This window comes from Aotus nancymaae, unplaced genomic scaffold, assembly GCF_030222135.1.
Source record: "Aotus nancymaae isolate 86718 unplaced genomic scaffold, 86718_ANA_hifiasm-v0.15.2.pri h1tg000059l, whole genome shotgun sequence".
Lineage (NCBI taxonomy): Eukaryota > Metazoa > Chordata > Mammalia > Primates > Aotidae > Aotus > Aotus nancymaae.
The window spans coordinates 40,436,275-40,450,714 of NW_026988473.1; the positions used below are offsets into that span (position 1 = coordinate 40,436,275).

At 44.0% G+C, this 14,440-nt stretch overlaps 1 protein-coding gene across 4 annotated transcripts in view; it reads right to left on the reverse strand.

Annotated features, from left to right (window-relative positions):
* NAV2 (neuron navigator 2) overlaps positions 1–14,440 on the reverse strand; it is a 769,613-nt gene that overhangs the window by 96,517 nt on the left and 658,656 nt on the right. Inside the window, exon 1 of one of the 4 annotated variants that reach the window (XM_012456499.2) lies at positions 631–903. The exons of the other annotated variants lie outside the window; for them this stretch is intronic. Coding sequence (XP_012311922.2) covers positions 631–656 — 26 coding nt within the window. The 5' untranslated portion in view covers positions 657–903. Of the gene's footprint in view, positions 1–630; positions 904–14,440 lie in introns of those variants that run through there. 4 annotated transcript variants of the gene reach the window in all.

Genomic DNA, 14,440 nt, shown 5'->3' on the forward strand with positions numbered 1-14,440 from the left:
AAAAAAAAATCCTTATGCTTAAACCTCCCATGCCATCTCTCCTGGAGCCTAGTTTACACACACACACACACACACACACACACACACACACAACCCACCCAGTAATTTGCTGTATTAGTAAACACAACCACAAGTTCACCAGGCTCCTTAAATTCCAAACAAAACCTCCAACTGCAAGTCCTTTTAATCAGGGCCCTCGGAACCACAAGCCGTCCTTGCCTGGGGCCACACTGTCTTTCTCCAGCTCGCCCCTTCAAACTGCCCCCACCAGGTGAAAAGTCTGGAATAATGATTTAAGACAGCTGGGTGATCAACACCCAGATTTTCAGGCTCAGTAGCCTAATATGATAAGATGGTTTGGAAAATATTGACATTAACCAAATATCTAGGTGGACCCGGGACATTTGGGTAATGCCCCAATTTCCTCTGAAACCATCAAGGTTAGAATGAATGGGGGCAGGGGGGGAGCAACCTTCCCCACCCCGCCAACACCACAACATAGCCCATGGTGATCCAGGCAGCTGCACCACAGGATGTTCCACCAGGCTTTTCTGTATCGGCCAAGGAAGACAAGGCAGTACACGCACCACACCCGCCCCTGGCCCCAGAAATCTTAGAAAATCATCCTACCTTGTAAGGTTCCTAGGCCAGAGCATTTCACTACATTGTGGCCCTTGGAGAACAGTGGACAAAGAAGCTGAATGAATCTCACGGGATGGCAAGTCCTTTAGCCAGCTGAGCCAGCCCACACTGGGCCAGGGAATCCCAGGCACCCAGCAACTCTGTAACTAAAGGACTAGCTAGCAGGGATCACCATTCCCCAGCCCAGGAAAGAAATCCGATCCCCCAACAAAATTAACCTCTGAAGTGCTGAAGGAGCGAGAGGTCAGGCCTGAGTGCTGGTATCAAGTCAGCTGTGAAAAGTTTCAGCAATGCAAAAGCTAACACCAAACTCTGAAACCATTACCGTAAAGCACCGAATGAAAGGGCCCTCCATATGGTCCCAGGGGAGTTTGCAACAGTGGGTCAAGTTGAAGAAAATCTAAGAGTGAAAAAATACTTTAAATCCTCATAGACGGCACAAAAATGTTGCAGAACGTCTTTCCAGCCCTAAGTATGACTTTTAATGACACAAAAATCATTGACTATAACATTTCTTAGCTCATTCCATTGATGTCTGAATGCAAAGCATTTGATTAAAATGATTAGCCTACAGAGAACTTCTGAACCTAAAAAGGAAATGATACCTGTTTGTACAGTTAACAACGACACTCATACATTATTTCCGGTGATGTCAATTTTGATGCAGTGCCAACAAAAATATGCATTAATTCCTCAGGCTACTTATTTCAAAAGAAAAAGAATCTCAGTCTAGGCATGGCTACATTAAACATTATGGTACAGAGGCTTGAAGGGGAGGTGGGTGGGAGAGAGTCCCAGCTCTGGGATGGGAAGGGGTTGCACCAACTAATCCCTATTAAAACCTGTAATCAAGGCACTCAGAACTATGTAAACAGATGCTATGAAAAATGAACAACGAACAACTGTATTACTACTGAGAACTCAAATGCAAACTTATGTTATAGCCACAAGCTTTTATTTTAAAACGAAGGATTAAGATGTTCTCCAAAACCCCGACTCCCTCTCCAAAAATCCTACCAGTTGGTTCCTGGCAGCTTTCAAAGACTTTCCCCAAGAAAGGCTCTCCCCCTGGGGGTGGGGCGGGGGTTGTGGCCCAGGGGGATGGTTAGGGAAGGAAGCAGTAACTGGCTCCAAGTGAGGTCTCTGTGTGGTCAGCATTTGCTCAGCAAACAGAAGCTTTCAAAGTGGAATGAAGAGCCATTCCTCCCCCACCGAAAAGGGAGGGAATAAAAGATCTGCTCAAAGAGGAGAGGAGGGTCTGGTGGTGCTTCTCAGGTGAACGAAACAGAGATTGTAATCTCTGAAGGAGCCCCAACCAAAGTTAATCATTCACATCTCATCCCTCAGGGCCTTCCTCCACTTGAAATACTGCTGGGGCATCTGCTGTGGGGAGTGGGAGGCAGAGGCAGGGGTGGGCAGTGGGTGAGTTTTAGGGAAGCAATAATATCCAGATTTATTAAGACAAAAATGTTGGGATGGACCCAGGCTCTGGCTGACAAGGTGCTTCAAACCACGCCTTACCTTCTACGCTGTCCCTGGAACTGAATGTATCTTTACAACACTACTTCTTTGAGAATCTGTCCAGCACGGGGTTAACTTGGGAATGGGATGGTGACTGTGTGTATGGAGACATATAGGCACATGGGCTGGTGGGCGTGCACACACACACACACACACACTCCCTCATTCACTCTCTCTCTCTCTCAAAAGTTTCCACTCTTTCCTATAGTTGTTCCTTGCTCTAAGCAAATATAATAGGTAAACATTCTGATTTGTCATCAAGATAAACTAGGAAATGTTGATCCATTCATTCATTCATTCAACTAACATATTTATAGAGCATCTGCAATGTGGCAAGTGCTGTTCTAGGTGCTGAGGATACAAATAGTCAACAAAATAGACCAAAAAATCTCAACTCTAATGGAACTTAGCTTTCAGTGGTAGAACTATAAACTAAATGAGACAAAATGTAAATTTTACAGCACATTAGCAACAAGTGCTCAGGAGAACAACATACTGTAAAGACGAAGACATGATTTGTCAAGGGGGCTGTTGGAAAATTTACATAGGCTGCAACACGTCTGCTGAGGGAATGGTTTTTATTACAAATGTAAAAAAAGTGTGGGAGCTGGGTATCTGAACACCTGGGGATAAGAGACTTCCGACAGAGGAAATGGTCAGTGCAAAGGCCCTGAGATAGTATATGACTTGCAATGCATTCCAATGAGTGGCTGTAGCACAGTGAGTGGTGAACCCAAGTGGGGTTAGGAGCGGGTCAGGCCAGACAGTCCAAGGGTACAGGGAGAGAGAAGAGTGCCTAAGTGAGGCCCTGCAAGTCAGTGTAAGCAGCCTATCATTTACTCTGAGGGTGAGAGGCTACATTGGAGAGTTAATAGATGGAGTTTCTCCTTTTTATGAAAGTTCATGTAAATGTACAACGCTAAACATATTATTTTGATTATACATGCTTTTTACAAGGGCAAGCATATTGTAGGAGGTCTTAGTTTTCTTTCTGTGGTTAAAAGAAGCACACCAGGGCTGGGCGCAGTGGCTCACACCTATAATCCCAGCACTTTGGGAGGCCAAGGCGGGTGGATCACGAGGTCAAGAGATCGAGACCATCTTGGTCAACAAGGTGAAACCCCGTCTCTACTAAAAATACAAAAATTAGCTGGGCACGGTGGCGCATGCCTGTAGTCCCAGCTACTCGGGAGGCTGAGGCAAGAGAATTGCCTGAACCCAGGAGGCGGAGGTTGCGGTGAGCCGAGATCGCGCCATTGCACTCCAGCCTGGGTAACAAGAGTGAAACTCCGTCTTAAAAAAAAAAAAAAAGAAGCACACCATTCATGTGAAAGGTTCTGAATTTTTTGCAGCTACAGGCTCTAAGTGAGTCAGGGCTTTCTTATGGTTTGAAAGATAATAATCAGCAGGGATAAGGGAGATCCAGGCAATGGGAGAGGAAAAGGGAAAGTAAACCAACTCCATGAGGGCAGATGCCCTTTGGCGCTTTTCAAAGAGCCAAGCTTGCCCTGTCATTTTTGACCCCTGCTTCTAAACAGGCCAAATTCCAAAGGCCTTCCAGAACTCGTAACACATTTCTCCACAGAAACAATGTTATCAATGGTGTTAAGGTTTCCAAGTCTCACAGAGCCATTTTTACAAACAAAATGTAGCTGATAAACTCTACCCAGGTATCAAAGAGAAGAAAACTTTATTCTTGGAACACAGTACATAATTAGACAAAACAGAAAACCACAAGGATGAATCGAAAAAGATGTTCACCTATTTCTAATGAGTATTTTATGAAAACAATACTAGTGAAGACACTTTGCTCCTTCTCCTCCAACAAATTCAATGTCCCCCTCTTTCCTGGCTTTTCCCTGCAGGCTGAGAAATATATTACTAATCTCATCAATAAAACAAAACCTTTTTTTGACCCTATGCCCATATTTTCCTCCATCATCATGCCAGCCTCTGCTCCTTATTACAGGAAAACACTTCAAAGGAGCTTTTTGTACTTCTCATGTCCCATGATTTCTTCAATCCACCAGGCAAGATTTTCGTTCCCACTACTCCACTGAGACCACTTTCCGTTTTTTTTTTTTTTTTTTTTTTTTTTTTTGAGACAGAGTCTTGCTCTGTCACCAGGCACCAGGCTGGAGTGCAGTGGTGTCATCTCGGCTCACTGCAACCTCCGCCTCCCGGGTCCAAGCAATTCTCCTGCCTCAGCCTCCTGAGTAGCTGGGACTGCAGGTGCACGCCACCACGCCCAGCTAATTTTGGTATTTTACTGGAGATGGGGTTTCACCATGTTGGCCAGGATGGTCTTGATCTCTTGACCTCATGATCCGCCCACCTCAGCCTCCCAAAGTGCTGTGATTACAGGTGTGAGCCACTGCGCCCGGCCCACTTTCTGTTTTCCCTGAGAACATCAATGGCTTCTTCCTTGCCAAAGCCAATGGTCAACTCTCTGTCCTTACCCTAACTTGAGTTTTCAGCTGCAGCAGGTAGCATCAAAAGATTCTCCCTTCTTGAGTGGGTCTCATCTCAGGTTTCCGGACTGTCATCTGCACCTGGTTCCTACCTCCCTAACTGTCTGTGCTTCTCAGTCTCCTGGGCTCACCCTCCTCTTCACCTCTCCAGACCTCCAGGGCCTCCATCCCTGGACTCCTCCTCTTCTCTAACTACAACTTCTAACTAACTTATAACTAAGTTTTAACTACTACTTCTAACTAACTTTTCCTAGGTGATCTCACCCATGGCTTCAAATACTTGGTGCAGGCAGATAACTTGAAAGTCTGTAATCTCTAGCCTGGCCCCTTTGTGTACTCAACACATCTGAAATCAAATTTACCTTACTCAAAACTATTTCTCCCAACTTCCAATGTGTCTGCATCCCCACTCCCAAAGTCTTCCGCATCTCAAAGTATGACTATCCATTAGCCATCCTAATTCTCTCTTTCCTTCTTACCTCTGATGTAATCCATTAAGAAGTCCTTTTGCCTACAGCCCGCAAATACACCTTGAACCCAATCACTACTGAACATCTGCAGTAAGATAACCCTGGACCAAGCTGCCATCATCTCTTTCCGGCAAGAGCCACCTCCCGTGTCGCTCAGCCTTCCCTCATGCCCTGCTAGGCTCCATCCTGCACACCCAGGGACCGATCTTTCTCAAGTGTGCAGCAGAATCTGTCACATTCCTGCTTAAATCCCAATGATGGCTTCCCAGGGAACTGAGAATAAAATTCAAATTTGTTCCCTTGGCCTGGAAGCCCTGATGTGGTCTGGCTCCTCCTCTTCAAGACAGGACCCACAAATGCACAAAGCTTCTTCCCACTTCCTCGGCCCTTGCACTATGCCTCCTTTCTGGAATGCTCCTCCCCACATCCCCCATGGCTGCCCACTTCTCATGGGTCAGATCTTGGTTGGAATGGCACCTCCTCAGGGATTTCCTCTTAGACCCTGGCCCAATTATATTCCACCATATGGTTTTCTTCATGGCGTTGACCAGTCAACACATCATCTTTCAACAGTCTGTCTTTCCCTCAACACAGTGAGCTCCTTGAGCACAGGTGTGCTGTTTGCTTTTGTTCTGAGCCATATCCTCCCAGTGCCTAGATCACTGCTGATGTGGTCCTGGATCCACCAAGCATAGGAGGACAAAATGGAACTGATTACGCTACACAGTCTCCTGGGGACGCTGTAGGACTTTCAAGGACTTCAGTTAAATGGTTTTATTTGATCCCAGACCCATTTGAGAACCTGACAGAAACTTAGGTCTGTGTGTCCACAAGAAAAAAGATGTACAAACAATATTTTACACAAAATTTAAAGGGACGCACTGATCTCCTGAATCCTGTCCATAAAGCCCAGGTTAAGGGCAGCTGCTTCTGAGTTTTATGGTACCACTTTAGTTTCACTTTTTTTTTTTTTTCCAGGCTGAGTCTCGCTCTGTTGCCCAGGCTGGAGTGCAGTGGCAGAAGCTCAGCTCGTTGCAACCTCCACCTCCCAGGTTCAAGTGATTCTCATGCCTCAGCCTCCCGAGCAACTGGGATTACAGGCATGCGCCACCATTCCCGTCTAATTTTTGTATTTTTAGTAGAGACTGGGTTTCACCATGTTAGCTAGGAGTTCACCATGTCTCAAACTCCTGACTTCAAGTGATCCTCCTGCCTTGGCCTCCTAAAGTGCTGAGATTACAGGTGTGAGTCATTTTTATACTGACTTTTTGTTTGCTTAATTTGGGAACAGCATTATACTCAGTTCAGTTGCTTTCTTCTGGTTTGCTAGTAATAGAACAAAGAGAGAGGGAAGGGAGGGAGGAAGGCAGGAAAGCTCTCCTGGATGAATGAACAAAAATGAAAACATAAAGGTTTAAAAGAGGATCTGTGTGTATCGGACACATGAAAAGATGTGACACACATCGCATTGCCTGGCATGGAATTTTACTGGGTGTGAATCTTTAGCAAAGCTTTTGAAGTATAGCAGTTCATACCAGGGAGTTTATGGTTTTCAACAAGAATTATAAGAAACTGGGCAGCTTTGGGGTAGAAAATGAACAACATTCAACAAAAAGTCAATGCAAAACCTTTGCTAGATACCAGACTGGACACTGGGAATATAAGGGGGAGGAAAAGGAAACGCCCCAGTCCTGACAGCTCTTTACACGGAGGAGACAAACAGGCAAAATCATTATGGATGTTACGGTGAAAGTGATGACAGAAATAAACAGAGTGCTGTGAAAGAGAGTCACACAGGAAGCACTTACTTTAAATAGCATGGTCACGAAAGGCCATTCCCAGGAAGCGACATTTAAAGGAAGACATGAAAGATGAGAGGGCACCAACCAGCCATCAGAAGGAGAAAGCCAGGTGTTCCAGACGAAGGGGTGGGGGGTGGGTGGGAGACATATCAAGTGCAAAGACCAGAGGAAGAGAGAGGCTGGGTGTACTGGAGGGGCTGAAAGGTGGCTACCATGTTTGAAGCCTAGTAAGTGGATGTGGGGACATTAGTGGAAAAGCAAGTCTATCCTCTGGAGAACTCTCAAACCCATTAATAACAACTGGTCCTAGGGAGGTGTCAATAAATAGTTCGAGATGTAGTCAGTGTGCTTCTGCACCTCCCCTCTTCCTTTTCCATTTCCTCTATTCTTTTCTGGGAATTAGGACCTAAAAGCAAGAGGGCTTCCCTTCCTGTAAATGTTCTTTTTTCTTTTATTTTCTATTTTTATTTTTGCTTTGGCTTTTGGAATCTCTGCTTCCACTGGGTCCTGGGAAGCGGGACCTCATTCTTTACATTTACTGAGATTGCGGATCACTCCCTCCCTCCCCTTCTCCCTACTGTTTTCAGTGAAGTGGTGATGCTCCAACCTCCAATTATACTACAAAATATTATATTTTTATAATATATTATATTATATATACTCCTCCTCCAATTATATTACAAAAACAGAATGAGCTGCCTTTCAGCTTCAAATTTTTTTATCTTATGGAGTTGCAGTTTCTGTTACCTCTCGTTGGTTAATTGTTGAGATTGTCTGGAGTTCACATTTGTGAGTACTCACATGTAAAAGCACACATAATCCTTAATCTCTAAACAAAAGGCTTCATTCAGCAGGAAGAATATCCAATCTGTTATCCATGCTTATGCCCTTCCCATTCTAAATCTGAAACCAGTGGCTTGTTAACAAAACCTTACAGATGGCTGATGAACAGGACCACGCAGGTGCCAGGATCTTCAGGATCTTCAGCCTCAAATCGCAAATCCAGATTTCCCACCCTCAGTCCAACATCAGGGATGTCTTTTCTGGAAGGGGCCAATCGGCTGCATTAACTCCAAAATGGCAGCATTTCCAATAAAGGACATATGAGGTCAAAGTTACTCTCAACGATAATGATAATTAGGCTTTATAAGCTTTCCTGCCTACACAGCTCATCTCATTTAATTCTAAGAACTGTTCTAACGTGTTATTATCCCCATGTTGTGAAAAAAAAAACCGAGGCTCAGAGAACTTAATTTGCTCATAGTCATACAACTGCTAAGCAACAGACTGGAGCCAAATCCTATTTGATTTCCCTGACATGGCATTAGGAGAGTAAACACCTCCAGGTCACTCTGCCAACACATGACACTAAGACACTCAGTGGGCGAGGGCCAGTCATAGGCTATCCCATAGTCCTTCAGTGGCTTCTCATACTTTTGAGTTTGGTCCAATTGAGATACACTCATTTACCAAATTCCACACTATAGTCGCTCCTCCTATATTTCCAGTGATTGTTCTCTTTAAAATATCAGCTGAATGTTGACTTTTGTGTGCCAGGCATTGTGTGGGGGAAACAGTGGTATGTCAAAGAGGAGATGTCTCTCTCTACCGTACCCTCTTGGAGCTTATAGTTGGGTGTATGTGAGGGTGTCAAGCAGTCAAATAAAAAACAAATACTTTTAACTGCAATCCATGATACATGCCATGAAAGAAAGAAATAGTAAACTGTGAGAACATATTATAGGGGAGAAGATAAGGAAACTATTGTCCACAAAGCCAGAAAAATTTGTATTCAGGCTGCCTCTATAGGAATGCTGTGCAATGCTGAAATTTGACAATTTTGGTGAAAATTTTGAAACTTGTCCCCAGATGTAGCTTTCTAAATAGCAAAACCTAGATTACTCCATAAAACCCCATCCCAAACACCCCTAAGAAAAACAGCCACAAAAATTTCTGTGTCATTGTTTCCAAGGCCATAAGGAGTAGCAGCAGATTGGAAGGCTCTGCACGTATTTCAGGGAACAGTCTGGAGCGAGGCTCTCCTGCCTCTTTGGTCGTGACCATAAATCTGGTTATTTAGAGGAAAATAGGAAAAAACCCAAAGAAGAAAATCCATGTGGCAATTGGGTCTTTTATTTATTAATTAACTACTCTTTTGAGACAGGGTCTCACTGTTGCCCAGCAGGAGTGCAGTGACTCAATATCAGCTCATTGCAACTTTAAACTCCTGGGCTCAAGTAATCCTCCCTCCTCAGCCTCACCAGTAGCCAGGACTACATGCATGTCCCATTGTGCCTCTAATTTTTATTTTTTTATTTTTGAGACAAAGTCTCGCTGTGTCATCCAGGCTAGAGTGCAGTGGCGTGATCTTGGCTCACTGCAACTTTTGCCTCCAGGGTTCAAGCAAGTCTCTTGTCTCAGCCTCCTGAGTAGCTGGGACTATAGGTGTGCACCACCACACACAGCTAATTTTTGTATTTTTAGTAGAGACGGGGTTTTGCCATGTTGGCCAGGCTGGTCTCAAACTCCTGACCGCAGGTGATCCACCCGCCTTGGCCTCCCAAAGTGCTGGGAATACAGGCATGAGCCACCGTGCCTAGACTATGACTCAGTAATTTTTAAATTGTTTTGTAGAGGCAGGGTCTTGCTTTGTTGCCCAGGGTGGTCTTGAACTCCTGGCCTCAAGCAATCCTCTCGCCTCAGCCTCCCAAAGTGCTGGAATATTACAGATGTTAAGCAACTGCACCTGGCTTTGGTCTTTTAAAAAACAGAAAATTAAAGAAGATTTAAAAGAGCATGATTGGCTTTGAAGATGTATATTTTATTAAGGGTGCTGTGAAGGCATAGAGAGAGTTTCAAATGTTTATTTTTGCAGCTGTACTATTATCTCTATTAAGATGAATGGGGAATGAATAAAATGTTTCAGTGCTACTTTTTGGCTCCAGTGGGAATCCAGCTCCAAGGACATCCTTGAGTGTGTCTACCACAGGGTGAGATAATGAGGGAGAGGGACAGGTGGCTGGGGTGAGGAGGGGGAAGTGTAATAGGGGAGAAGGAAGGGATTGGAGAAGAAACTTGTAGGTGCTTATCATGGGCAGCCTCTAGGCAGACTGTGACTTAAGCCAACAGTTGGGGACTCTGATCTCACTGCACTTCCTGCACCCAGTTTTCCCTGCATGAGGGTCATGCAGCTCTCATATTGTAGGGTGCACTGCAGGGCAGAGGAGAGAACACTGGAACAGAACAGAAGTTCGGGGCTGAGCTCTTGTTCTACATCTGTCACCATGTTGACTTTGGCCAAATCACTTCCTGATTGTGGCTCTCAGATTACTCGCCTGCTCACTGAGCAGGCTGCCACCCCAGAGGTCCTCTAAGACCTTCCAAGTATGAATGTTTTGTAAAACTATACCCCTAGAGCTCCCACTGAATTCCTTCTCAAAAGAAAATTCATTTGCCTTGTGAATTTGACTCATGATCCATCTGTCCCCTACTGGGGACAGGCCTTGAATTTACTGCAGACTTTCTAGGGGCAGGGCATTGTAAGAAATGCTGTAAATACCTGATCCCGCAGTTTCTCTTATAAGAAAACCTGTTCTATACCTTAGCCTTGGTATTTCATTGTTTCCCTTCCGAGCTTACAGGGACTATAAAATAGGTTCACAAAACCTTTCCCAACCTCTAAACCACAATCTTGTCTATGACGAAAGGAAAAAATAAAAAGCTTGGCAGAGAGCCCAACTCATTCTAGGTATTTGCCTAGCGGGCAGGCTAGCTGAAAGTTATAGACTGGTTAAGGATTAAACTCCTTCCATTTGACCATTAGTCTCTAAGAGCAAAACTGTTTTGAATGGAAGAAGAGAAGTTAAATAGAGTGACTGGCACACAGAAAGTGCTTACAAATTTTGCTATTGGTTCCGAAAAGCAACAGTGCACCAGAGACTCTACTAACTTTGTATACAACGTTGGTGTCAAAACTCACAATATCCCAGCATGACAGATTTTATTATCTCCCATGTACAGATGATCTACAACTTAGAGAGGTTAAGTAAGTTGTTCAAGGTCGCATAGCTAAAAACTGCTAAAGCCAAAATCTGGACCCAGGTCTGCCTTATTCGTAAATCGGTATCCTTTTGGGGCTTTCTTAAGCTCCCATTTATAGAGTTCTTATCATGGTGGTTACTGTGATGAGTTTTCTGGTCTTATTTCATCCTTCTGACATTCCATATGCAGTAGGTATAATCATCCTGTTTAGATGAAGAAATTGGGGAGCAGTGGGTTAAGTGGCATGCCCAAGGCCACACTGATGGTAAGTCCCCAGGCTTCTGATTTCAAAGCCCATGCTTAAAACTACTCTTAATCACCTCTGGATTTTTGCCTTGAGGCTGGTAATTGGCACATTGGGGATGACTTTCTTGACTTTACAGATAGCCACATCACTGGTTTGAGTATTAGAGTGTAGTAACAACAACCCTATCCCCTGGTCCCTCTTTCCCTCCCTTTCTTTCTGTCTACAGGAGTAAGTCTTTTTTTTTTTGAGACAAGAGTCTCACTCTGTCACCCAGGCTGGAGTGCACTGGTGCAATCTTGGCTCACTGCAACCTCTGCTTCCCAGGTTCAAGTGATTCTCCTGCCACAGTCCCCTGAGTAGCTGGGATTACAGGCATGCGCCACCGTGCCCACCTAATTTTTGTATTTTTAGTAGAGATGGGTTTTCAACATGTTGGCCAGGCTGGTCTTGAACTCCTGAGCTCAGGTGATCCACCCACCTTGGCCTCCCAAAGTGCTGGGATTACAGGCTTGAGCCACTGCACCTGGCCATGAATGGGTGATGCTATCAGTGGGTACCACCATAGTATTAGGTTGGTGCAAAGGTAATTGCAGTTTTCACAATTAAAAGTAATGGCATGCTGGGCATGGTGGCTCATGCCTGTAATCCCAGAACTTTGGGAGGACGACATGGGTGGATCACCTGAGGTTGGGAGTTCGAGACCAGCCTGACGAACATGGAGAAATGCTGTCTCTACTAAAAAAAAAAAAAAAAAAAAAAAATTAGCCAGGCATGGTGGCGCATGCCTGTAATCCCAGCTACTCAGGAGGCTGAGGCAGGAGAATCGCTTGAACCCAGGAGGCGAGTTTGCAGTAAGTCAAAATCGTGCCATAGTACTCCAGCCTGGGCAACAAGAGCAAAACTCCATCTTTAAAAAAAAAAAAAAAAAAGTAATAGCAAAGACTGCAATTACTTTTGCACCGACCTAATAGTTTCAAGTTCTATACTTTCACTTAAGTTAACAGAGAAAGATAAATGTCCTCATTCAATTCAGAGCACAATGCAAACTGATGCTGTATTTGTAGGTTCAGCTGCAGGCAGCTAGCTGGACCTAGACAGAAACTCCATTCTTAGTAAACTTTCTTCCAAACACCGTACCAGGAACAATGGAGTATGGATAGAGAAAGTGTGTGAATGGTTCAGGGTAGCCCCATCACCAGAATATGCTCAAGACTATGCTCCTCTGTAGTGCCTCAGAGGCATCATCTGCACACACAAATGTCAGAATTATAAGGGAAATATAAAATACAGGCTTTACTGGCAGCCCACATTAGTGTGCATACATTAGGTCCAAGAATGGTCTTTGCATTGTTGTTTATAAGAACAAAAGAAGTGAAACACCCTAAATATCCATCAGTAGGAAGAGAGTTAATCAAATGATGGCTCCTCCATAGAATGGAATACTGTGTGTGACCATTAAGAATGATGCTAATGAATCCTGATAAAGAAGGATTCTCATGCTGTAGTATGAAACTACAAAGTTAGATTATAAAACATCTCTCATTTTTTAGAGGCTGTATAACGCAATTAAAATTAAAGACTAGAGAGTCACACTGTCTAGCTACAAATCCTGGCTCTGCCACTTTTAGCTGTGTGACTTTGGACACGTTGCTTAAGCGATGTGTGTCTGTTTCATCATCTGTACAATGAGTTCTTACTCCCAGAGGTGTTGTAAACACCAAATGAATCAATACATGTAAATAATTTAGAATATTGTGTGATTCATAGCAGGTAAGTATTCCAGACATGTTTGGTCTTTCAAAAAATAAAACATCTAAGTGCTTACATGAATAAAAAAACATCTGGAAAGCACTAAAGTGTTAATGATAGATTTCTCTGTGGCATACAACATCACAATCTTTTTCTTTTATCCCTTTTGTTTGCTTATCTGCATTTTCAATATGTTTTCCAAAATTAAACATGGGTTAAAAAACAACAACAAAGAGCCAGGCGTGGTGGCTCACACCTGTAATCCCAGCACTTTGGGAGGCAAAGTGGGCGGATCACAAGGTCAGGAGTTTGAGACCAGTCTGACCAACATGGTGAAACCCCATCTCTACTAAAAATACAAAAATTAGCTGGGTGTGGTGGCGTGTGCCTGTAATCCCAGCTACTTAGGAGGCTGAGGCAGGAGAATCACTTGAAGCTGGGAGGCGGAGGTTGCAGTGAGCCAAGATTGCGCCACTGCACTCCAGCCTTGGTGAAAGTGCCAGACTCTGTCTCAAAAAAAAAAAAAAAGAAAGGGAAAACAAAGAAAATCACATTTAATTTTTTTTTTTGAGAGATAGTCTCACTCTGTCACCAGGTGCCAGGCTGGCGTGCAGGGGTGCAATTTCGGCTCACTGCAACCTCCGCCTCCCAGGTTCAAGCAATTCTCCTGCCTCAGCCTCCTGAGTAGCTGGAACTACAGTCGCACGCCACCACGCCCAACCAGTTTTTTGTTTTTTTAGTAGAGATGGGGTTTCACTATGTTGACCTGGATGGTCTCGATCTTTTGACCTCGTGATCCGCCTGCCTCGGCTTCCCAAAGTGCTAGGATTACAGGTGTGAGCCACTGTGCCCGGCCCACATTGAATATTTTTAAATGCCAATTTTTTATCAGAAACAGAAGCCTCATCAAAACTTGCTTTTTAAAAAAGTTATGGGTCAGGCCAGGTAGTTGCATAACGTGGAGTCTGGAAAAACCACATTGTGTTTCCTGGTTTTTGCTAGTTTGGTGGCCTAATAGCAAGAAGGAATTTGCACCCCAGCACCTTGATCCTGAAGACATAGGCAGAGCTGGGGAGAGGAAGAGACTAGAGAGATGGGAAAGCCTGATTTCATTCCTAGCTATCCACTTAGTTTAAAATGTCAGGAAGTTTAGCGGATTAAGGGTATTATGGTCGCTATTCATAAAGGTGTTTTGTTAGAACTTCTAAATAGCAATCTGGTGAAATAAGCCTTGCACAGGCTTAAATGAAAGGCTGTTACAGTATTTAAAGTTTCCTAGAGAAAGAAAAAGACCCCCAGGTATTAATTTACCTAAAGAGCAGCTGCATGGAAGACACTGTAATGTATCCTAAGTAGCCAATGCTATAAAATAGATAACCAGTCACAGAACTAGAAGGTTTGAGCCCAAATCACCCAGTGGCAGAACTGCAATTAGCAGTAATGAGAGGCATGTCTACATTTTGATAAGAGCCACAGCTGTACATATATTATAGACTT